The sequence below is a fragment of the Phyllostomus hastatus genome, unplaced genomic scaffold, assembly GCF_019186645.2.
Source record: "Phyllostomus hastatus isolate PE091 unplaced genomic scaffold, TTU_PhHast_1.1 phas_contig_432, whole genome shotgun sequence".
Classification (NCBI taxonomy): Eukaryota; Metazoa; Chordata; class Mammalia; order Chiroptera; family Phyllostomidae; genus Phyllostomus; species Phyllostomus hastatus.
Genome location: NW_025333880.1, coordinates 3,941,369 through 3,966,431, shown reverse-complemented (window position 1 = coordinate 3,966,431; position 25,063 = coordinate 3,941,369). Strand labels below are relative to the sequence as shown.

The window sequence follows — 25,063 nt, the reverse complement described above, 5'->3', positions numbered from 1 at the left end:
CAAGATCGCAGTGGGTGGACCCTGAGTACGCAAGCGGCAGCTGGCAGACCCAGCGAGGCGGCGATTGTGGAGCAGGGCAGAGCGCAGAACCAAGGATCCCAGGGAAGGGACTGAGGCCCCATGGAGAACAGAGCTACTGCCATTGTTCCCTCCCGCCTCCGCCCCCACATACAACATCACAATCTAGCAACTGGGGTGCCCAGCCCTGGTGAACACCTAGGGCTCCACCCCTCACCGTAACAGGAGCAACCAGACCAAAAAAAAAAAAAGAAGAGAGAGAGAGAGATGGCTCAAACAGAAGCACAAGTGCCCCAGAACTCATCCTTTTGAGCCACCAAGAGATAGCTAACCTATCAGATGCACAGTTCAAAACACTGGTGATCAGGAAGCTCACAGAATTGGTTGATTTTGGTTGCAAATTAGATGAAAAAAATTCAGGTTACCATAAGAGAAATGAAGGAAAATGCACAGGGAACCAACAGTGATGGGAAGGAAACTGGGACTCAAATCAATGGAATGGACCAGAAGGAAGAAAGAAACAACCAAACAGGAAAGAATGGAGAAATAAGAATTTAAAAAAATAAAAAAATGAAGAGAAGCTTAGGAACCTCCAGGACATCTTTAAACGTTCCAACATCCGAATTATAGGGGTACCAGAAGGGGAAGAGGTAGAGCAACAGATTGAAAATGTATTTGAACAAATAATAAAGGAGAACTTCCCCATTCTGGCAAAGGAAATAGACTTCCAGGAAGTCCAGGAAGCTCTGAGAGTCCCAAAGAAGTTGGACCCAAGAAGAAACACACCAAGGCACACCATAATTACATTAGCCAAGGTAAAAATGAAGGAGAGAATCCTAGAAGCAGCAAGAGACAAGGGGACAGTAACCTACAAAGGAGTTCCCATCAGACTGTCAGCTGATTTCTCAAAAGAGACCTTACAGGCAAGAAGGGGATGGAAAGAAGTATTCCAAGTCATGAAAGGCAAGGACCTACATACAAGATTGCTCTATCCAGCAAAGCTTTCATTTAGAATGGAAGGGCAGATAAAGTGGTTCTCAGATAAGGCCAAATTAAAGGAGTTCATCATCACCAAGACCTTATTTGATGAAATGTTAAAGGGACTTATCTAAAAAAAGAAGATTAAAAAAAAAAACATGTATAGTAAGAGGACAGCAAACTCACAATTATTAACAACCACACCTAAAGCAAAACCAAAAGAAACTAAGCAAACAACTAGAACAGGAACAGAACCACAGAAATGGAGATCACATGGAGGATTAGCAACAGGGGAGTGGGAGGAGGAGAAAGGGGGAAAAGGTACAGAGAATAAGTAGCATAGTTTGTAGCTAGGAAATAGACAGGGGGAGGGTAAGAATAGTATGAGAAATGTAGAAGCTGAAGAACTTATAAGTATGACACATGGACATGAACTAAAGGGGGGAGAAGTGGGTGGGAGAGAGTATACAGGGTGGAGGGGACTGAAGGCGGGAAATGGGACAACTGTAATAGCATAATCAATAAAATATATTTTTTAAAAAAGAAACATTCAAAGTCATGAAAAGCAGGGACCTACAAGCCAAGATTGCTCTACCCCGCAAAGCTATCATCTAGAATTGAAAGGCAGCTAAGGAGCTTCCCAGACAAGAAAAAAAACTAAACGAGTTCATGATCATTGAACTATTATTATATGAAATATGACAGGGACATACTTAAGAAAAAGAGGATCAAAACTATGAACAATAAAATATGAATATAGAATACTATGCAGCAGAAAGAAAGTAGGAGCTCCTACCCTTTGGGACAGCATAGATGGAACTGGAGAGCATTATGTAAGTGAAATAAGCCAGGTGGTGAGGGACAAATACCATATGATCTCACCTTTAAGTGGAACCTAATCAACAAAGCAAAATATAACCAGAGACATTGGAATTAGGAACAATCTGACAGTAACGAGAGGGGAGTGGAAGAGGATAATGTGGGGAGAGGGGAAGGGTTTTCAGGGACAACTATAAAGGACACATGGACAAAACCAAGGGGGGGTTGAAGCAGGGGAGGGAAATGTGGATGGCTGGGGGTGAGGGGTAGTGGTGGCGGGTAAATGCAGACAACTGTTCTTGAACAACAATAAAATAATTATTAAAAAAAAAAAAGAGCCCTGGCTGGCATAGCTCAGTGGATTGAGCGCGGGCTGTGAACCAAAGTGTCGCAGGTTCGATTCCCAGTCAGGATACATGCCTGGGTTGCGGGCCATGACCCCCAGCAACCGCACATTGATGTTTCTCTCTCTCTCTCTTCTCCCTCCCTTCCCTCTCTAAAAATAAATAAATAAAATCTTAAAAAAAAAAAAAGAAAGAAAATAGAGGAAGTTCAGAATGGCTAGAGCAAGTATCCTGGAGAAGCAGGTCGTGAGTTGGGCCAGAGAGGTCTAAAGAGGCATAATATCACATATCGTTTAGAACTTTGATAAGCCCTGTTAAGTATAGATTTATCCTAAGAAAAATGTGTAATAATTTTAAAGTGTTGAATCCCTAGAAACAGTCACTTTCCATATCTTACAATGCAATAATTGTTCCCAGAAACAGAATCATGGCAATGCAGATAAAAAACAATGACATGATTTGAGAACTACCTAGTGCCAACTGTGCGGGAATGGGTGACTGCTGGAGGCAGGGAAGCAGTGGGAGGAAGGGAAGTGTAAGAATGGATCCAGGTTTTTGGTTTTAGCAACAGGTTGGAAAGTGATGCCATTCACAAAGTTGGTTCCTTGGTTTGAATTAATCTTCCCTGTTAAGCTTGAGGCATGGGGGTGAAAAGGTCAGAAGTTTAAAATAACCTCTGGAGGGCAGACAAAAACATATTAAGGAAATGCTAAAGAAAAAATTTAAATGCAGGATTGACATCCCAGTGAACACTGGAAAACAGTAAACCCATATCTGGAGTGTGCTCATTTTCTAAAACGGGATTCAGCAGATTGAAATACAGGAGGGAGGACGGTCAAGAAATGGGTTGATCCAGGTCTGGAGTTCTGCCATGGAGGTAAGTTGAATAACTGCAAGATGCGGGATGATATTAGCAAGAGAGTTGTGTTGTTAAACTAAAGAATTTAACCAGTGTAAGCAGAGAGGTGAAAACAGAAGGGACCCTTTGGGGGTGACTACACAAAGTCAGGATCATTTAAAACTATACTATTTAAGTGGATATTGTGTCTAAACTCACAAACTGTCTGAAAATGTAGTTTTCTTACATTGTGTAAGAATACCAGATAAAATTGATATTCTGAAAGTTATAAGCTTCAATTCGAATACATTGTTTACTCTTACCCCACCTCCATCTACTAGAAAGGCCAAACTCCATGGTTACGTCATGCATCTGTGCCCAGCTGATTCTCACAATGTCCTCCTTTTCTCGTTGGGAAACCACGCTATGATATGCGGCTTTCCTTCCTCTGTTTACCCCATTCAGTTTACCCCACCTCAGGCAACCTCTTTCTCACAGACCACCTCCACTTGCCTCCTCCACAGTAACAGTCTCTATCGCTCTTTGAAATGCTTGGGAAGACCTCTCCAAACTTCTTCATTGGTCTCTATCTGTCTCTGCACTTCCCTCTAGTTGAACCTGGTTTTCTTGAGCACCAATATTTCCAAATAATTCATAATCTGAATTCACTTTATTTCCTTCCCTTAGTATGAGGCATTACAAGAATATTAACTTTATTACTTTTTACTGTTCATGCACTATATTTCAGTGATGTCATGTGTTAAGCAGTTTGGTGGCTAGATTGGAAACCAAGCACCACGCAGAAAAGTTCTATTCATAGATAGATGGGAAATATAGTACAAATTCCAATTAAAGAGTTCTCAAATGAATTTTTAAAACACAGCTCAGTTCAAAATTGATTACTTTCTGTATGCTTCCTAGAGTGTTTCTAAATAAAATATTCCAACTCCTGAAGCAAGTTTTATTAGTTTTTTCAAAAATATATAACCCACCTGAACTAAAATAAAACAGAAAATTCAACTACTGGAGAAGTCACTTTTCACAATTTTGCGTTTAAATTTGTTTATGTAGATATCATTAAAAATCAAGCATAATATGGTTAACATGCAAATTTTTCTAAATTTATATTTAAAGAGTTACAGAATCTACTACAAACTATTAGTAAAGAACATTCAGTTCAGTACACATTCATGTAAGTCATCTAGATATGTCTGTATTCCTTCAATAAACATAAAGACTGTGGTAATTATTTCCCTACGTACTTACTTGTACAGTAATAAAATGTAAAACATTTTATACAAAATGTAAAACAGTTATTATTTTAAAACAATTGCATTATGGCTGCTATAAACACCACATCAAATGGCTTATGGAGAATATTCTTTTCAAAGTAGCAGTAGCTCATGCTGTCAATTAAAGCCTTTCACTTCATCTAATAAATTGTTTAGTGCAGTGTTTCTGAATCTGGGGTCTGTGGAGATATTTTCAGGGTTCATGAGTTCTCTATGAGAACTTTTAAACTTTGTGTTTTCATTTTGATGCCAATTTAAAAAACAAACACAGCATATTCTGATTTATTTGGCACACATACAATTCCACTGTATTTTTGCATTTGTTTTTATAATCTCATATAATCTCATGTGATCTCATATAAAGACCAGATGATGTCCCAGTGCATTGTATAGTAAAAGGCTTGAAAATCCAAGTATTCCTATGAGCAGAGATTTGAGGCATCACAGAGACATGTTGCCAGATTTAAATGACATACAACCACAGTACTCAGAACCATAAGCACTTTGCAATGTCATTTATTTCAGCAAAATGTCACTCATTATATAAAATTAACATTGCCAATTTGAGCTTAACTGACTTTGTAGATTTGCTTTGAACCTGTTCATAAATCAGACATGGCTTTGTATATGTATTGAGTTTAAAGACAGTATGAAGGCCTAGTTTTAACTATACAGTAAAATAAAAATAATTTAAGTCAGTACAAAAACTATGTAAGAATGTTTTTCCTTTACAAAGTGTTGGTAAGTCTCAAATTTTGGAGAAAAAAATGGTTTCTTTAAGTCTTCCCTCACAATGTAAGGCAAATATGAAAAGGCATGAGCTGTCAGCCGGAACCTGCATCATTCAGATTAATTCTGTACTGATTATTTAATCAAAGCTTTAATTAAACAAACACCTCTGGCATTTTTACAGACAGTAAAACATAACTATTCTGGCTACATCAACCACACTTCCCAGCATTCAGCTGTGCTCCTGTAAACCTTTATGGCATTGTCAGCCAGTATATCCTGAAAGTCAATCCATTTGTACAAAGAGCTCGGAGAGAACGTGATAAATACCCGGGAGGGGCACAAGGACATGAGATCACTACAGCAGTTGAGTCTGTTCCAATGGCATTAACGTCACTCAACAAAAGGAGCCACACACATTTTTTAAAAATGAAAAATTCACAAAAATAATGCATATACCAGTAACTAATAAGCAAAGCAAACATAAATCATGTATATCAAGAATTTATCATAAATATTCATAAGTAGGTCAAATTTCCCACAAAAACTATATATAATGAAGTTAATGTAATTCAGTTGTATAGTGGAAATGAAATTATCTTAAATCAAGTATGGCATGAAAAAATGAATAATCAACTTCCCAGTTCTCTAATCTTGACAACAATTCTATCAAATGCAACCTTTCATTGATTTATTTAAATTTATTTTACTTAACTATTACAAGTGCCCATATGTGAACATAAAACTGCCAAATGAATTAAAATAATGTTATAGCATCACAATAAATATCTACAAATTTATTGATTTCAAAAGTTTTATATGAAAAATATCTGTTTCAATAGTACGAACAATAAGTTAATTTTTTAAAAAAGAAAATATTTTGTTTCATAGACTCAAAATATGAGTCTATCCTCATATCTTTATTACATCACTAGAGCCACTCAATGTCTTCAATTTATGTTAATTAGCTTTATCCTCTACTAGCTATAAAAACATGTCAGGTCAAATAATTTCACAATTTCATACATGATCAAAGTCAGAAACTAAAAGTGTTGATGCGTTCAGCTGTCCTAAAGTTGATAACTATGTAACAGGTACAGGTGCTAGTCAACAGATAAAGAATAATTGTTATCAATTCCTCCCATTTCTACTTGTAGGAACAATTTTTTTCCTATTCTATTCTTCCTTGAATTTAAAAACTGCCTTCACCCTTCAACAATACTTTACCCACCAGCATCATTAACGACTTCGGATCCAACTCTTGAACAAACACATCTGCTGCAGTCCTTCGGGGACACTCATAAGGAGACCACCCATGTCCACAGCACATATGCCCATCTTTCTCTCATGACTTAGCTAATGTACCACTTCCTCAGCAAAACCTTCTCTGGCCTGCCAGGGCCAGGCTGGTCCCCTCTTCCTCAGTGCTACAAAGGCACAAAGCTTTCTTGCTATTTTATTACACATTTGGTCTTGTCTTTTTCTCATCAGGTACACTATGAATTACTTGAATGCAGAAACTATGTCTTATTCCCCTTCTGTACCCACTGCCTAATACAGTAAATGATACACCTTAAATATTCCGTGTATGTCTGAGGAATACATATCGCTGAAGATGTCTTCCTTCTCTATCTCTAGCATGCTACCTATGAGACTTTATTTCTAGCTTTTATTTGTTTCCCTGGGCTCATTATATATTGTCATTAATGGTTTACACTCATTTATATATAAATTCTGGTATTTATTTTACCTATAGAATGTAAAAATATTTGTGGTAGAAACTCCTGAATGTTCATAAAAATTCATCCAGCTATACTAGATTTCCCAGGCTTCCTTGCAGCTGATGGCCAAATGGGATGTGCTGGCAGGTCACATATAACATTTCTGAGTATAGACCTTAAAACAGCATGTCTAATTCTCTGCATCTTCTTCCACCATCTCAAGTGTTAGGACATGTGTCCCTCTGTTTGAGCTTCAAAGGTGAAGACAAAGGCAATGAACTGGTGGATGAAGGGACAATAAGATTTTTTCTGGGTTGTGCCAAACTGAACTTCAAAATCTTTGGATGAGAAATGTATTTTCAAAATCTTTAACCACTCTGTTATTGGTATATTAATTTTAGCAGCTTAGCCTTCAACCTAACATTTAAGAATTTTTAAAAAAATTTGTATCAGTCATTGGGCAATTGTAAATGATGACAAATGTCCAAGTAGATTTTTTACATAATACAACTGAAAGAAAGAGAACTAAAGCACTTTTCCTAGGATCCTATGTGAAAATTATACAGAAACCTTCCCTTGGAGTACAACATTAAAAGCACTGCAAAAGATGGGGAGCAAACCAGGTATTTATAGGTGGTTGCTCTATGATTGGCAGAGTCAGACTTCTTCAAACCCAGTAGGTATAGTCAGAGATTCAAGAGGAGACACATACAAGGAATAGTTTCCACATGGCACACACCACATGCCACCCTTTAATTGCCTGCAGGCAAGCAAATGCTGCTGCTACTGCTAAGGGGATTTTAGCTAAGTGGTGCCTATTCATTTTTCTTCTGGATCATTTGTCATCTCCCTGTTTACAATCCTGCCCACTACAGTCTTTTTTTCTTCAGAGAAGCCAAAGTGATTTCTCCAACAGGATAGAGCTTCCCATTATACTTAGAATAAAACATAGTCTTTACTTTGGCTTGCAAGGTCCAACATGATCTGACTCTTGGACATTCTCCCAATCCCATCTTCTACCACTCTCCTCTCATCCCTGGCCTCCAGGCTCTCTCCAATGGCCCAAGTATATTCTTGCTCCAGGACTTCTCCCTAGTAATGGCTTTCACTCAAATGTTCACATGGTTCACTCCCAGTCATCTTCTGGATCTATGTCACTAGGTCATCTCTTCAAAGGCAAGTAGTGTTCCCTGACAAACCTAGTTAAAATGGCAGCCCCAGTCACTCTGTAGCCTTACATATTTTTTCAGTTATATTGTGTTATGTTTTTACTTATACCTCCCCCGTTAAAATGTCATTTTCCTGTGAGCAAAGACTATACTGTCCACTACTGTGATCCCTGGTACCCATAGTAGTACCAGATACACAGGTGTCCTAATGATACTGGTGCCTGGCCAGGTCCCCCGGAGTGAGGGAGGGTTCACAGGAAACACACAAGGCAGGGTGGGGGGGTGAGGGGGACAAGCAGCTGCTAGTGTGGCACATGGGAGCAGATTTCCCTGGCCCCAGGCAGAGATGCCACAGAAGAGAGATCTGCACAGTCTGCAGGAGGCTGGCAAGGGCATCTAACAAAGGGAAAAGACCTCCTGCTCCCTCCCAGAACGTGGTGGCGGGGGGAGGTGCTGACCTGCCAGTCTAGCCTGGGAAAAGAACAGGATTGGCTGGGGAGCTGACCCCTTCCAAAGTGCCTGAAATTTGGAGTCACTAGATTTAAATGGAGGAACAGGGAAAACACGCAACCTTTTATTACCCTTGCTTGCCCTGTCGAGAGCTGGAGCAGTCATGGCCAATGGGCCCTGAAAGCTGTGTGGCCAGGCAGCAGGCCCCAGGTCCCAGGCCCCCAGGGCTGGAAGCCGGGAAGCCACAAAACTGCGATGGTGGCACCAGTCCTACATGCACACTCCAGAGAGAAGCCTGAACCTGGAAAGATGTCTGCTTAGCAACCTTGGGCTCCAAAAAGGGCAGATAAGGATAGCATAGGATTTCTGGGCATGGTTTTGTGTTTCAGTTTTGGGGGGAACAAATGGGTTTTTCCCTATATTTTGCTGAAGAAACAGGCCTGGACCTGGGAGTCTCCCAATCCCCAAATTATACAACATTTTAATAGACCTTTTCCCTTCCCCACCAAATTTTGTCTTTGGAGTACGCCTGTGTTTGACAACAGACAGCTGAACCACACTTTTGTTCTGTAACACTAACAGTATGCTTTGAATAAATAAATTTAATGTCATCATCATTCCAGTCCAACAAATTAAATTCAAAGCCAGATGATCTACTGAATTCGTTGTGTTAATTTTATAAATGTTACCATCTAGCCAACTTGAAGATAAGACAAGTCATGTAATAAATACCTATTAATGAATAATAACAAATTAATTAAACATGTGTAAGAATAAAAGCCATGGACCAGATGTCCAGGTTTCTAAGATTGAACAAGTAAGGTAAATTTAAGCAGAGCTTTAGGTAAGGCAGGATATAAACTTTTATAGTCAGGCAATGCATTAAAACAAGAAAGATTATCACCCTATTAAAAAATAAAAATTTCCTGCCCTGGCTGTATGGCTAGATTGATTGGAGTGTGGTCTCATACACTGAAAGGCTGACGGTTCAATTCCTAGTCAGGGCACATGCCTAGGTTATGAGTCCAATCCCTGGTCAGGCGTGTACAGGAGGCAACTGATTGATGTTTCTCTCTCACATCAATATTCTCTCTCTCCCTCTCTCTCTCTCTGTCTCTCTCAGTCTCTCTTTCTCTCCCATCCTCTCTCTCTAAAAATCTTAGGTGAAGATTAAAAAATAATAAAAAGTTAAATTAAAATTCTGCAATGTAAAAAATTATCACAATGTAGAGGATACAAGTGATATATTTGGAAATAATGATTTCCTGTAAACAAAATTATATTTTTATTCACTTCTTAATGAATGAGATAGTGAATGTTCTTCTTATAAACTCAATATATAACATGAGCTTATACTACGAGGTCCGTATTAGTCACTGTGTAGGCAAAATAAATAAGTATAATATAACCTCTATTCTCAAGATGTATTTACTTCAGTTGAGAGGTATACTAATAAATAGGTACATTAGTAATGTAAGTACACTAACGAATAAAATAAAAAGCAAAAGTAAACTGCATATGAAAGGTGCAAGTAAAGACTTCTGGACTTCAAAGCATGAGTAAATAGCTTCTGGAATAGGGAGCAAAGAAAAGAAGTGAGTTTCCACTTCAAGCAGCCATCTTGATTTCAGAAACGACACCATTTTTAAAAATCTGGCTAAGATTTCAAATTCTAAAGAGTTGGTTACATTGTTGTTGTTTTGAGTTGATGTAAAAATTATTCTTAGACCTTTTTAGTTTTGAATACATGGCTATAACAAAAAAAGAAGCTAGGAAATACTAAAATGATTTTTTATTTAATTAATTTCTTCCTATATTATCTATTAAATTGATCTAATATTTATATTCTTTACATGGAGTACTCTCAGAATCTAACTTAAATTTTATTGACTCTAAAAGTAATTCAAAATAAAGTTCCAGTTACAATTTGACTATAAAAAAATAAATCATGAGTTGGTATATACTCATCTTTCATTTCAAATTAAATATGTGTTTCTGCTAAAACTCATGATGCACCCTTGTATTATACAAAATAAATCACAAAAATAGTGAGGCTTACGGGAAAATAAGGTTGAGAAAGACCACTCAAAATAAACATAACTAGAGCCTTTTATTGTGAACTGTAGTAGTGCAGCAGCCTCCTGAGTAGGTCATTTCTAGCCTTCAATACTGGGCTCGTGCTTTCTGCTTTAAGTTATTCTACCAGAGAACATCTGCTTCCCAATATCCCTCCAAAGAAAGACTAGTAGAGATGAGTAAAGTGTAGATTTTATCATTAGTTATATTTAAAATAGAAAAGACTCTCTTCTCAGCTTTAGATTCTTAAAGCCACCTAATCGACACTCCCATTAAAACATCTTTATTTTTTCTTGAGGTTTTCAGAGAATAATATGGTATTTTATTGAAATGTGAGAAAGTTTCACCCACAGCTTGCTAACATGGTAAGAATTGCAATAGAAAAGTAAATGCGTAAAAATCTGAATGGGCCCTTGAGAAAAGTACAACAAAAAATGGTGAAGAAGCACAGGAAAAGGAGCTCAACTTCACTAGTCATTAGGGAAAAGCAACTTTAAACCACAATACAGTATCACTATACATTCATCAGAAAGGCCAAAATTAAAACTTGAGATTCTCAGTATCAAGTGTTGACAACTAGCATGCTCATGTACCAGAAGAGGGATATAAATTGGTACAACCACTCTGGAAAATTATTTGGCACTATCTATGCAAACCGAACTTGTGTACATTCCATGAAGTGTCCATCTTACTCCTAAGCACATTCCCAAAACCAGTTGCTTATATTGGCCACAAACACCAGTGCGCAAACATATGCACAGCAGCATCATTTGTGGTAGCACAAACTGGTCATTACCCAAGTGATCAAACTACAGCCCCTAGCAGTGAGATGAAAGAATCTCATACACAAAATGCTCAGTGAAAAAAAGCCAGATGGAAAGAGTACATTCTATTATTCCAGTTATTCAAAGTTCAAAAGCAGGTAAACTCCATCGTGAGTGGTCTTTTGATATGTAGATATAATCATGTGAGCACGGGGAGAAAATGGCTGAAGGGAGGTATAATCAGGGATATAGGGGACTGGGAATATTCTGTCTCTGGGTATATGACAGATCTTGTCACATGGCATGTTCTATTTGTGAAAATTCAACAAACTGTATTTATGAGCTATGCACTAATCTGAATATACTATACTTCAATAAAAGTTTGTAAAAAATTACATATTAGGAAAAATCATACATGAACTATTGGAAGTTCATTCTCATACTAGCATCACTCACCTATTTACCAAGCATGAAAAGGGTAACTTATCTTACAGAGATAGTTTTTAGTGGAGCTGACTGTAACCCAAACGGACTTTGTATTGCTTATTTCGGAAGTTTACAGAAAGGAAACTCTTAATAGGCACTGTTGTATCCTTTCACTTTAACAAGACAACCATCGGCAGGACTGACTTTCTGCATCATCTGGTTTTTGTTTTAGGTTTTTACTTGAGAAAATACTAATGATGTGACTGACAAATGAATATCATATTATCTCACCCTGACATCTTTCTGAGACAATGAGATTCACACTTTGAAGAGAGTATCTTAAAGGGTAGAGTTCAGGAGAACTTACGGGACATGACCCTAGATTTCAGAGTAATTTTCTACTCTAAATTATTCAACCTTCATAATTACAACCACTGCCATAATTATATTTCCAAAAATTACCTTTCATAGAGATAATAGACATTTTTAGTTTAAATTAAATTAAAAAAATCAGCTTAGGCTGTTTCATCAATTTTCCCTGTATACATATTTTCATGAAAATTTCTCCAATGCCCTTTAGGGAATCATATTCTTATTTAGTGAATAGATACAAAAATATATAATCATTACATACAAATAAAACAAATTTACCATATATAAAGGTAAATTCTAAGTAAAATTAGAAATGGAGAAAATAAACTCAATGTAGGAGTTTCTAAGAATGATAAACACTGTATGTATATTATATACACATATACAAACTCTCCCACACACACACCTTTTATTTCACTGAGGTTACTAACTTGAAGAAAGCTAAGAAGAGAAACACAATGAACACATACATGTCTCCTGGAATGCTGATCTGAGCTATGTATGTGAAAAATTGAAGGAGGAAATATTTATTTTGAACTACCAAGCCAAATATAAATAATCTAAAATCCTTGCCAGATATTAAGTTAAAATCTACTTGGAGAAAAGATCGAGTTCTATTATTGATACAATTCAAAGATAAGTTTCTGTAATAAGGGAAACTAGAGTCACCTAGAAATTTCAAATGGTATTTCATTCATCCATTCCTCAACCATTCAACAAATGTTGACTATGTACCAAGCACTGTTCTCTGGGAACAAAACAAAAAACCCTGCCCTCAAGGAATTTACTATTCTACAAGAGAAAACAGCACTAAACTACTTCAAGCAGAGGGCTGGAGAGTACAAAAGCTCTCAGGTGGGGGTGGAGCAGGCCAGGGGAGTTGACTGTGGGAGGCAGGACAGCTGGGGAGTTCAGAGCACTACAGAGGTCACAGGAGTAGGTCACAGAAACAGGTCACTATGAGCCATAGGTCACAGAGTTGGATTTTGTTCTTTCCTCTCCGTGGCCCTCAGAATAAAATACAAATACACCGTGTGGCACTCTCAGTCCTCCAGTCTGGCTCAGTCTAGCCCTATCTCTCCCTGACCCCTTGTGTGACACTTCTCACCAAAGTCACTGCAGGGGCACTAGCTTTGCTCTTCCCTCAGTATCTCCCTGTAGGACCTGCTCCTTCTCTCTGCAAGACCTCCCTCTCCCCACAGTTTTTTCCTACCCACTTTTGGCCATTTGGGCTAATTTCCGGTATTGACTCTTCCAGAAAGCCTTCCTACTATCAGCCTCTCACTAGCTGGGTACTTTCCCACATTTTCAGAGAATATAACACTACCCCCAACATGTTCTTTACTGTGTTTACATGGTAGTTTAGTCCCTTGAAAATCAGGGGTGGGTCCATTTACCTGGTATCCTATATTCCCAACAAGGTTTGGCATATAAAACAAATATTTGTGGCAGGATTGATCTTAAACCAGGCTCAAATTTCTCTACAAAAATTATAGAGTTATTCAATTTATCGGATCCACACAAAAGATGGCAATTTGTGAAAAAGCTCTACTTCTGAATCATTCTATAAAACCTCCAGTTCTTTCATGTCAGTAAAATAATTTAGCTTAAAATGAGTTGGTTCACTAATTAAATAAGAAATGCTAACTAAAGTTTTACTTTGCCAGAAACTCCCAGTAGAAATGAGGCAGGAGAGATTAAAACAAGCAAAGTACAATGGCACTTCTTTCTGTTTGTTCGAGAAGGCATTACCCATTAAATCTTTCTTTGTCTTCTCTACTTAATGAAATAAAGGCCACAGGGAACCAAAGTAATCAAAGTGGAACACAATGCCTCTCTCTTTCCTAACAGTTCTTCCTTTACTTTGGAGAAGAAAAGCCTGGGGAATCAGACGCTGTCAGCAGGTGAGAGAAACAGACCTTTTAAGTACTTTGATGACAAGCTAAAGTGAAACCAATGAACCAGGACAAACCTCAAAAGGGTCTGAGTCTACACTTAATATTAGAAAATCAAGATGAGAAGCAAAACAGCTTCTAAGTCAAATGTGGATTTATATTTATCATATACGTTTATGTACTTGATTAAAAAGAAAACAGAAGATGAAAATAACAATAACCATTATTTAACTCTCCAGATTTTAGGTTTCTCTAAATTTTTTTCTTTGACTCTGCTGTTTGGTTATGTATCAAATATAACATGTTGATATAGAGACCATTTTTATAATATGTAAATTAGCTTCCTAATCTATATATTGATTAAGATTTCCCAGCATCTTGGGCTTTAATATTAATAAAATGAGAGTGTGATAATATGCCTAAATAAGAACGAGTTTTTAATGAAAGAATAAACATTGTCTAAAAGCTGAAAATTCAAACCTAAAATACAACATGGAGTATAACAGGTTATCAAGAAATTCATGCTTTCTAATTAAAGCAGGGCTTCAGATGACAGCAAAGTCACTCGGTAACAGAGTGCCTATCCTCTTCAGCCCCAGTATGAGTTTTCGGTATAATTTATTGAGAAAACACACAGCTCTTACCTACTGAACAATATAAATTACCAATAGTATATTTTCAAAATTATTTTGTGTTGTTCTGTCTTGGGCTATCTCTTCTTATTAGGCTGGATTTCCCTAACTAGAGTCCTACAAGGAGGCAGGGCCCCAGTTCCTATGATGAAATTCAGAGAGGACAAGACATTTTTTCCCTGCTGCCTGGTACCTTAGGCATGTAACCTAAATCATCGGGCTAATTAGGTGTTCCTCCTCTGTCAATCTATAGGACATTGATTCAAGTCAGCAAGTCTAGTTACTAGAAAATCTGTGGGTTCTCCTAACCCGCATCGCTGTTCCTTCTTTGGGGTGTGGCATTTTTCTGAGTCTGGTTGTTCAGTCTTCCCTTTTCATAAATTCTTCAACATTTAAATCAACTGAGGCTGGGATTGTTATCTGGCCTGAGCAAAATTGGCTTCTGTTTTTTCTCATGATTATTTGCAAGAACTCAGGATTGGGGAGCTCATTGTTTTGTCTCAGTTGCCGTTCTCGTATTCTCTCAGAAGGTTAAACAGGAACATTGCTGTTGCAAAAGGATATTAATTTCAGAGAGTCAGGGAGAGTTGAACAAACTTTCTAAAAATATATTTAAAAAGCAAAAGAAAAACTGCAATTCAAAGAGCCTTAATTTAAGGGCAAGTGATTGCAAATCCTAGTAGGACAGACTCTGTTCAACCAGTAGTTCTCAACTAATGGTGATTGTGCCACCCAGGGGACATTTAGCAACATCTGGCATCATCAACGATCACAACTGGGAGAGGCGTGCTGCTGCTGGCATCTAATGAGTGGAGAAGGGGGATGCTGCTACAACAGCACCCCACTACAAAGAATTTTCTCACTTAAAAGGTCAGTAGTGTCAAGGTTGACAAACCCCAGTTCACACTAACATCTCCCTTTAAATCAGATGTAGATACCATATTTTACCATGTATAATGCACATTTTATGTGCAAATTTTTGAGGGAAAAATAAGGTTGCACATTGTACCTGGTGGAATATGGTAAGTGCCCCACACAGCTAGAATAGCCCTCCCACTGTCCACAATGCTCAAATGCTGTTGTAATTGCTTCTGAAACCCCCTTCTTACCCTAATGTTAAAAGAAAATCTCATAATTCATTTTTCAATACCACAATTTGCACACAAACTGCACAGGTGAGAGAAAAAAAAAAAAGAAAGTAAATGAGGGTAAGGAATGAACACAGGCAAAGAGCTACAAAGGGCCAAGAGTGCCTAAGGGAGTGACAGGACACCCAGGGTGAAAAAATCATTGTGTTCAGGGCCACAGACATTGGGAAATAAAACTGAGCAATGCCATGATCAGAATCTAAAGCATCATATAGGTCACAGTAGTCGCCATTTTATTCTCTGAGTAACAGCGATTTTTAAGAAAAAAAATCTAGGTAGGATGGAGTAATATGTTGTTTCTTAAGAAAAAAAAACTCTGGTGTCAGTTTAAGTGATGATCTGACATGAGTAAGAGGAAAGCTGGGAGATAGCTTCAATAGTATAAAAGCTAAATTTAGAATGGCTGGAAGAAGTGATGGCAAGAGGGATGAAAAACAAAGGCCACAAAGGACTTAAACATATTCTTAGAGATTTCCAGTACCATAAAATATAAATTTAAGGAATAAAAACACTTTCAATGAGTTAGTACACCTCTATTTCCACTGTGCATCAGAAGAAAAATATGGTAACATGTCAATGTATTAAGAGAATCAAAGGCTTTACAATGATAATGTATGCTATGTAAAAAAATTCTGTGTGACTTCCAAATGACATGTACAGGAAACTCATGGTGTTACCTGCTCCAGGACTTCTTTGTAGGTGATAGTTGCCTTAGTGTTTGTAACAGGACTGTCGTAGATGATCGCAATCTTATCTCCTTGACCATTTTCAATATGACGATCAACGGCATTATAACAAATGTTAAGCATTCCTTCCACAAACCTGAAAAATAATTGGAAGGTAAAAGTGAATTACTCTTCAAAGGTCACTGATACTTAACTAGATTTGTGCATTTCTAGCTTGGCAGCACTACACTTAAAACAGTGCTTTCCTGTGTGTGTTATGCCAGGTAACGATCGTATAAACTAGATGTGTAAGATGGTACAGAAATGACATTTTGACTTTAATGATTATGTATTTACTTTTATGTACACTAAAAAAATACCTCACTCTTCCAGGTGACATCTTTGTGGATTTTATTGTGTAGGATGAAACTAGAGTATAGAGCAATAAAATAATCTACATCGATAAAATGAATTGGATGAAAGTGCAGCACAGATGCAATAGGCTGAGAGAGCAAATGATAAATGTATGGCTGAAGCTTGGGCAGCTGCTGCAAAAAAGAAAAAAAAAAGCCAGACTTACTGGAAAATTCAAGTCTCCTTTGAAAGATATCTATATGGATAGACAGACAGATACTATATTAGTTTCAATGAAATATGATGTCTGCAATTACATAAAAAATATATAGTCTCTTTCCACATGTTGGAAATGCTTTGTAATTTTAATAAAGAATGCATTGCATATAAAATTTTAATTTTTATGAAATTTTGCAATTCAGTACTTTTCACCTAATTGATCAATGCCTTCCTTCGAAAATACAGACATCATGCAGATGAATGGAAATACATTTTTAAGAAAATACAACTCATTTTTATGAAAAGAAAAGACTAAAGTTTTACCAATTTTTGAGGAGGAAGGGATTAGAGTAAAAACACAGCATAATAATAGTCCATTTGTCAGACAAACAAACATTATAACACCACCAAATAACAGGAAAAAAATATTGAAGAAACAAGAAAATTCCTGTTAAGTAGCTGAGTATCACTGTCAGGTCTTCACTCAAAGAGTCTTGTGTGAAATTAAGCAGGAATTAAGAACAGCTATAGACACAGTGGCAGCATTAAGTAGTAATAGATTCAGAAGGCAGCAGGAGGAGGGATGATTTCATTACAATCAAATAACACTAAATACTTCAATAACACTGGCTATGACTACCTTACAGCATAGCACAAGAAGTAATTAACATAATGATTCTGAATTACCCAGGGTGAGAGATTCAATATTTGTTCAAAAACATTGTCTCTTCCCCCACACCCCCACCTCCTGTGAAGAATAATTCCCTTGGTTTTGGCTTATCCATGTGACTTGCTTTATTTAATCAGCAGACACAATGCAAGCAGAGGCCTAAAAGCACTTGGACACTAGTCTTTCTTCTCCTCACCTCTGCTTTCTCCAGGAGAACCTCCAAATGTTACTGCTGCTTCCTTCTCAGCCTGGAGCCCAGAAAAAAAATACTTGCAGGTGGGGACAGAGCCCACAAGAAGCAGAAAGCTCAACCCAGCCTGATATGTCTTGGAGTAACGTTTCCAGTTACACACATCCTAGATCAGCTGATCCCATGACAATCTACACATACATGGACATAACTGCTTTTCATGATGGGGAGATTTTATGGTTACTTGATATGCAGCATAATTATAGCCATAATTAACTAATTCATCAAGAAAAAGGTAAAGTTTACTCAATATCTATAGCAAAAATAAGAAAAGATGTTACCTAAGTTTCCTACAAGATATCCCTATGCACTTTTTTGTTGTTATATTTGCTTTTGTTTCTGAAAAGATTGCATTTCAGACACATGAAGGTTGAATTGCTGGAACGTATCTTGATGTCATTTTTCTTTTTTCCTTTATCTACAACTTCTACTCTACCACTTTTTTGTACTCAATATTCAATCATGTTTTGACATGTCACACAAAGGGGCACTTTCAGTTCCAAATATTCATGGAAAATTTACTTTCTAATTCACCTTCAGCTCAACCCAGACATTCGGAGGCTTCTCACTCTCCCCCCATCTTTGCAGTGAACATAGCACCTACTATTCCAAACTAGCAGCCTCTCCAAAGACATAACCTTGAGTAAGGTGTTGTTGAGACTATTCGGATTGAATATATGACTGAATCCAGTTAAGACCTCTATATAAATGTTTAAGATTCTAGTGGGTGGATGCAGAGATCTACTCATCTTGCAGCCACCAAAGACAAATCTGGAATGTAAGTTGCCTTGCTTATTAAATCTGCTACCTACCAATCTGGAATGGCCTGCCTCTTTCTTGGTTTCTTATTGCCTTCTCTGTGCAAGGGGTTGGTCTGCAAACCAACAATATCTTTCATGGAATCTTCTTCCTTTGCCAAAATTTTAATTGACAGTAGGCTCGAACATTCTATATCCATTCCTTTATTCACTCTACATACTTTCTCTAAGTGATCTCCACACTCGTGTGGTTTCAACCTCCGCCATTGGCTTTAGCCCTAATCTCCTTTCTCGTACACTGATAGCCCATAGTCCACTGAACATTTATACTTGTTGGGGACCACCCTACCTGGTCTCAGGAAGCTGTAAACCCCTGTGACCTAGACTGAGTGACAGACCTCCGGACCAGGAGCCACTAAGGAGACAAAACTTATTCCCCTGGCATGAACGCTGCCTGTCCTGTGCCTGGCCTCCTAGGCTTGATCAGTTAGCCAATGATGGGTAAGATTTCCCACGGAGGGAATCACCTAAGACAGGAATGATCATGAGGAGGCCTCAGGGAAGAGACTTGGGACTGTGGAAATGGAGGGGTGGTGGACATCAACCCTGCCCCCTTGGCTTTGTCAAAGCCTGAGTCCTTGTTTTTAGATGTGAGAAATCCAAGTCTCCTAGCTGCCTTTGTCTTCTCTGCCTGACTCAGGCCATCGTAAATAGCAGGGGCAGTGCAGCCCAGACCAGAGACGGTGGACCCCCAGGGTTATCAGGCCTGGGACATAGAATATGCAAGATCCTGTGAGATCTGTTTGCTGGAGGATGTTATTAGATTAGAATTTGAAGGTATAGACAGGAAACCGAAACTAGCCCTTTGAGCCCTGTAGTCCTTTCAAATGATAAAACTCCAAACTCTACCCAGAATCACAGTGGGGGTTCTGTCTGCACCTTTGAAAGTCACCTACTTCTTTTGATCTTTTCTGCCAGACTGTGAATCCACAAACTAAGTCTGTACTCTTAATAAAAATCTGCTTGGGAATGGAAACGGGGCACTCCCCACTAGGGAGAGTGGCCATTCCGTCCCTACTTCCCCACAGGACCTGGTTGTCTCTGTGTATGTTTTTCTCGTGTTTCAATGAGCCATCTGAAGCATTCCACGCTCACTGCAGGCTGGTGAGCATGCTTCATATACTTGGAAAAAATATGTCCAAAATTATTATCATCTACAGCCAACCTCCAACTCACAGCCTATCTTGTCAGCTTAAAATACAAGAATCAATTCATGAGGCAAAGTGTTTATTTGGGATCCCAAAATTGCAATTTTCAGGGTAAACAGATTTAGGTAAAACTCAAATAGTTTCCAGATTACAGAAGAGGGAATCATGGTTTTTATGAAATAAAAAAGGAAGATGAGGTAAGTTGTTTTTAAAAGATTTCGTATTTGTACTTCACTGATTGGTCAGGTGAAGTGGTCACTAGGTAACATTTCACTTGTATCAGTCCTGTCACCAGGAAATTCTCATTCTTGGTGTCATGGAATGTGGGTGGGTCTGGCCCAGTTCAAAGGTTCAGAAACAGGACATGGAAGGCAGTTCTTCTGAAATGGCTGCTCCGGTTCCATTTAAAAATGGCTCTGCTTATGTTAATTTTCACATTTTCCCCTTTTGATCAAGATATTTTTTTTTCAAAAGCATCACTTGTCAATCAGAGTGTATTTTCTCAATTTTCTCCTCTTTCCACATTGTGATCCCCTATTATCAGGAATGCTTGTTCCTGGTACGTCATATCCCACGCAGGAGGGAAAGTGGTGTTCTTGGGAGTCTCTAAGCTACCTCAGAGAAGCAAGTGTTCCACAGCAGAGGAAGGCTTGTCATCCAGTCCTATGAAATAAGCAAAAGCTAGCAAAGTTCAGCATTAGTGTTCAAATCATTTTCAGTCTTGCCTTTTAAATGTCCACCAAAGGGCCTGTATGTATTAGAAATCAATTCAAAATGCCGTGCTTCCATTACTCTTGTGGACTTCTTATAGCACTGTGAAAGACAGTCGATTTAGGGTTTGATAACAGCAATTAGTCCTAAAATTAAAAACAGGACACTGATTTCAAATTGTAGAATAATTCTAAACCACGAGACCATCCCATCTAAACAGGTCAAAAGACCAAAAGCCCTGTAGAAGCACCTATAACTAGGGGGCTCGCTCTCTGTTTTTTTGTACAATTGTGTTTCAATCAGTCCTGAAGAATTTATTCAGGTACACAGTGGTGACACAGATATAACCTTGTTCTGCTAGAATATAGTCAAAAGCAATTCAGTTATCTGAAACAACTTGAGCAAGTAAATGTAAGGATTTTTCTAGTGCAGCCGTGGCTTTGGCAATAGACTCAGTAATAGCCCCTAAAGTTTTAGATAAATTTCTGACCATACATTCATTTGCACCAAGACCCCACTGTGGAAATAAAATTCTTGAAAATCTTATCCCTTCATTGTCAGAGACATCACCTGGCATTTCTAGTTTTATTCTGTGATGTGTAAATTTAAGGGTGATAATCAATGCTAAGTCTCTGATTGACTAGGTAATGCAATAGATGTAACCAATAATCTGATTGTGCAATACCTTCCAAGTAGATAAGAACTTAAGCAACTCCCATATAGATTTTTCTGCCAAGTACAAGTGAAAATGAATCACAGTGGGCACAGGTCATGAGTTATGATAATGAGATTCACTGAACCAAAGATCTAAAGGTAGTAGGCACAGGGAAAATGATGTAGAAGCATCGGAGACCTGTCGAATCACCTGACTGGTGAAATGAGTGACCCAGCCATTATGACTAAAGTTCAAAAGGGGTTCCCCAAGTCAGCATAATTTATTTTCTGTGATAGAATCGCAGCCACAGAAGAAGCAGTAGCCTCTCTACAAGGAGAACAGATTCTTATTGAACTCAAATAATATGTAATATTGCTCTGAAAATGAAGAATGCTATTTGATAGTTTCTGAATTCCAGAGGGATCAGGTAGAGTAAAAAAGTGATTGTTTCATCTTTGTCCAGAAAGATATACTTTACCAAATTGCTGTAAGTCATAGACAGCTTAAGATCAAAAGTTTCCTTAAATCCAATTCAGTGGTATGATCTGAAAGTTATCAGAAACTTCTATTCTAAAATATTTGTCAGAGTCCTTTCCATGAATTCCTCTAAAAACGAGGCATCAAAGTAAAACAGTAACTCTCTATAAATGACAAAACTTAAAAATGCCTGTTCTTAAAGATCCGATAAGCGTTGATCACAACTAAATTGACAAATTTTATTTCTATAACATACTCATTATAAGAAAATAACTGGAGTTATGACTGATATTATTAGCCAGAATTTTAGAATGTTAAGGGATAGGGCAGGCAACTCCAAAATATGCCACTTTGGAATATTGATTATTCTGAATTAAAATTAATTGAAAACCAGCCAATGCAAGGACACTTTAACCATCCTTTGTCTCCAGGAAGCAAGAAATAAATCCCTGTGCAAGGTGCCCCCCTGCACCTGGAGACCAAGAGAGACATCCTTATCACCAGAATCAGAGAATTCAAGGCTGAGAAGAAACATGTATAAACTAATCTTTCTACCTTGTTTTTTTTTTTACTAATTTACTACTCAAGTGCATCCTTTGCCTAGATTCCTCACAAATGAGCAACTAAACCTAAGTTGTTTTTTTTGACCCCTCAACAAATTTTTGTTACTTTGTGTAAAAAGATATAAAAGCTTCCTGCTTTCTTAGTTCCTCTCTGAATATCCACTTATCTTCCTATATGCACAAAATTAAATCAGTTTTTCCTCTTTTAATCTGTTTTAAGTCAATTTTATTAGTCTAGTCATATTAACTTAAGAGGGATAAGGGGAAATTTTCTCCCTCCTTGACATAAATTTTATATAATCTCTACATGAATATATTGATAATATTCACCCATCCAGTAGAACCTAGGAAGGTCAGTCATCATTTATTTGACAATGCTCCCCATATAATCTAACATTTCAAGAAAGCCTAATTGATTTAATATTTCTCTTTTATATGTGAGGGAACAAATCTTCTGGACCCTATTAAAAATCTCAAAGTTAGCTAAGAATTACAAGGACTTCATTTAGAATTTGATTTGGAGAAGTTCATCAAGAATATGAAAAGGACTGAGCACTTGACTAAACAGGGTCATAGGTCATTATGAATCAGTCAGTACCTAATCATCTATTCAACCAAAATGACAATAAAAGATTTCAAAGGTGAATACAGAACATTACATAATTGCCAGCAAAACTTAGCTCCTTTAATATTAAAGAGACTAGGTTAACTTAAGTAATCAGAGACTTAACCACAGGGATAACGTGAAGCATAGAAATTATGCTGACAAAGTACAACCTCTTTGTTTTTAGGTAGGCTATGTAAAAGGTGAAGGAACTTTCAATTTGTTATCAAAATCAGGTCAAAAGTCCAACAAAACTGGTCCTTCCAACAAAAAGAGAAGACCAATTCTAATTTTGTGCCAGTGTAGTTTTGATGTTTAAATAAATTTATTTCAATCTTAATCAGCTTGACCAAACATAAATTCCTCTCCAAAGAGTCTTTTCTTATAAACCTCTATAACTTTCTTTTTTTATATTCAAATTTTGTCCAGTTTTTGTTTTTAGTCTCTCTTTAGAGAAAATTACTTTATTTTCCCTAAACAAGATGTATTTCATTCCTCATAGCTTCTTTTACTGCAACATACATTTTACTTTCCTTGCACACAGTGATGTTCCTCTTATTATTTAGAATAGGTTTAATTATACAAATTATCAGTTAGGATGCTTAACCCTCGGGAACCTCAACTTCTAGTGAAAACCAAGAATTAAGCAATCATGAACTGTCTTTTACATTAACATTCTGTGGATTAGCAGACATAAATATTTTTTCATGAGTTCTAACAGCACATGCTTTTTCACACACAAAAAAAATATCTTAGCACTGCACAAAACATGTGTTACTAACAGACCAAATCTATTTTGGTCTGTAAGATCCCTCTGTTAAAGAAAGCAAAAAGTGGATAAATTTATGTTTGGTAATTAATGTTTCAGTATTTTATCTTATTTGGAAATGATATAAATTTGCAATGACTTTCTATCATTTAACTTAATCCTGCACTGTTTCAAACTGCCTTTCACACTATTGTCACTATTTTTAATTACCCTGGGATGATGTTTCTTGTAGAGAAATATTGGTCACATCATTTTCATTATATTTGTAGGCTCGATTCCTACAATCAAACAACACATACACACACAAATAAAATAATTACATTGCTTTCTGGAAATATTGAATCGATTTGTATAATCATCAGCACTACCTGAAAACCCATTTCATCACACTCCTCCAAAGACAAATTATTCTCAGTCTTCTCCAACTTGAGAAGTAAGAAAATAGTTTTTATTTTAGTTTCTTTTATTACTAGTACCAAATATACCATCTTCTCAATATTTTAAAGCACTTTATACAGGACATTAAACTTAAGTCTGACATCGTTACAAGTTATTTTCTAAATTGTTTCACTAACTTTAAACTATAGTGTTCAAGACATAAAAAATTAAAATTTTTATGTAGTCAAATAAACATCATTTTCTTTTGCAAGTTTTTCCTCTAAGATAATTAATTCTACTCTTGTTTTTTAATTGGTCTTTTCAAGGTGCCATTAATTTATCCCTGTATATATATGCAATATGATATATATTTCTATTACACATGTACTGCATGGTATACATGTATATACATATTGTGGTGTGGCAGTACAATTGTATGTGTTTATCAACTCTTCAGACATCATTTTTTGGCTAATGCTCATTGTCCTCATTCATTCATGATACTCCATTTGTCCCATATGTATTAGCATTTTATATTTATAGATAGACAGATAGATAAATAGATAGATAGATAATAGAGTCTTTTTCAGGGCTATATAGTTTCTATATATAACTCCTGGAATGTTACATTAATAGATTCTTGTGAATAACTCTTTAAACTCAGCTTTTAATTCCATTGAGGAAAGAAATAAAACATTTCATATTCTTTATCCTACCGCACTCTTGCCCAAAATTCCTTCTGCAGAAAATTGCAAGCAACCTAAAATATATCCTATGGCCCACTTGAAAAACAGAAAAACACATAAAACTGAAATTAAATTGATAAAAATAGCAGAACCACTAGAAATGGTGCTACACCATTGAACAGTGGCAAATTTTGGGGAATATGTAAAGCAGACAGGAGCATAATGACTAAGTCCAGAAGTCATGAGAAACATGGTAGATCCAAGTATATTAATACAGAAATAGGATGTGAGGGCGATCTGGCTGCGACATCTGTCACCGCATTGATCACCAGGGTTATTGGGCTGATCTGGCTGGCTAGGGGGGTGTCCCCTTCCTCCCTCACCGATCCAGGTGCATCCCTCCTGAAGCTGTGTGCTTGGTCGAA

At 37.2% G+C, this 25,063-nt stretch overlaps 1 protein-coding gene across 2 annotated transcripts in view; it reads right to left on the bottom strand.

Annotated features, from left to right (window-relative positions):
• Positions 1-25,063, bottom strand: part of ACSS3 (acyl-CoA synthetase short chain family member 3) — a 161,119-nt gene that overhangs the window by 111,138 nt on the left and 24,918 nt on the right. The window contains exon 2 of one of the 2 annotated variants that reach the window (XM_045845022.1): positions 16,349-16,493. The exons of the other annotated variant lie outside the window; for it this stretch is intronic. Coding sequence (XP_045700978.1) covers positions 16,349-16,493 — 145 coding nt within the window. The remainder of the gene's footprint in view (positions 1-16,348; positions 16,494-25,063) is intronic. 2 annotated transcript variants of the gene reach the window in all.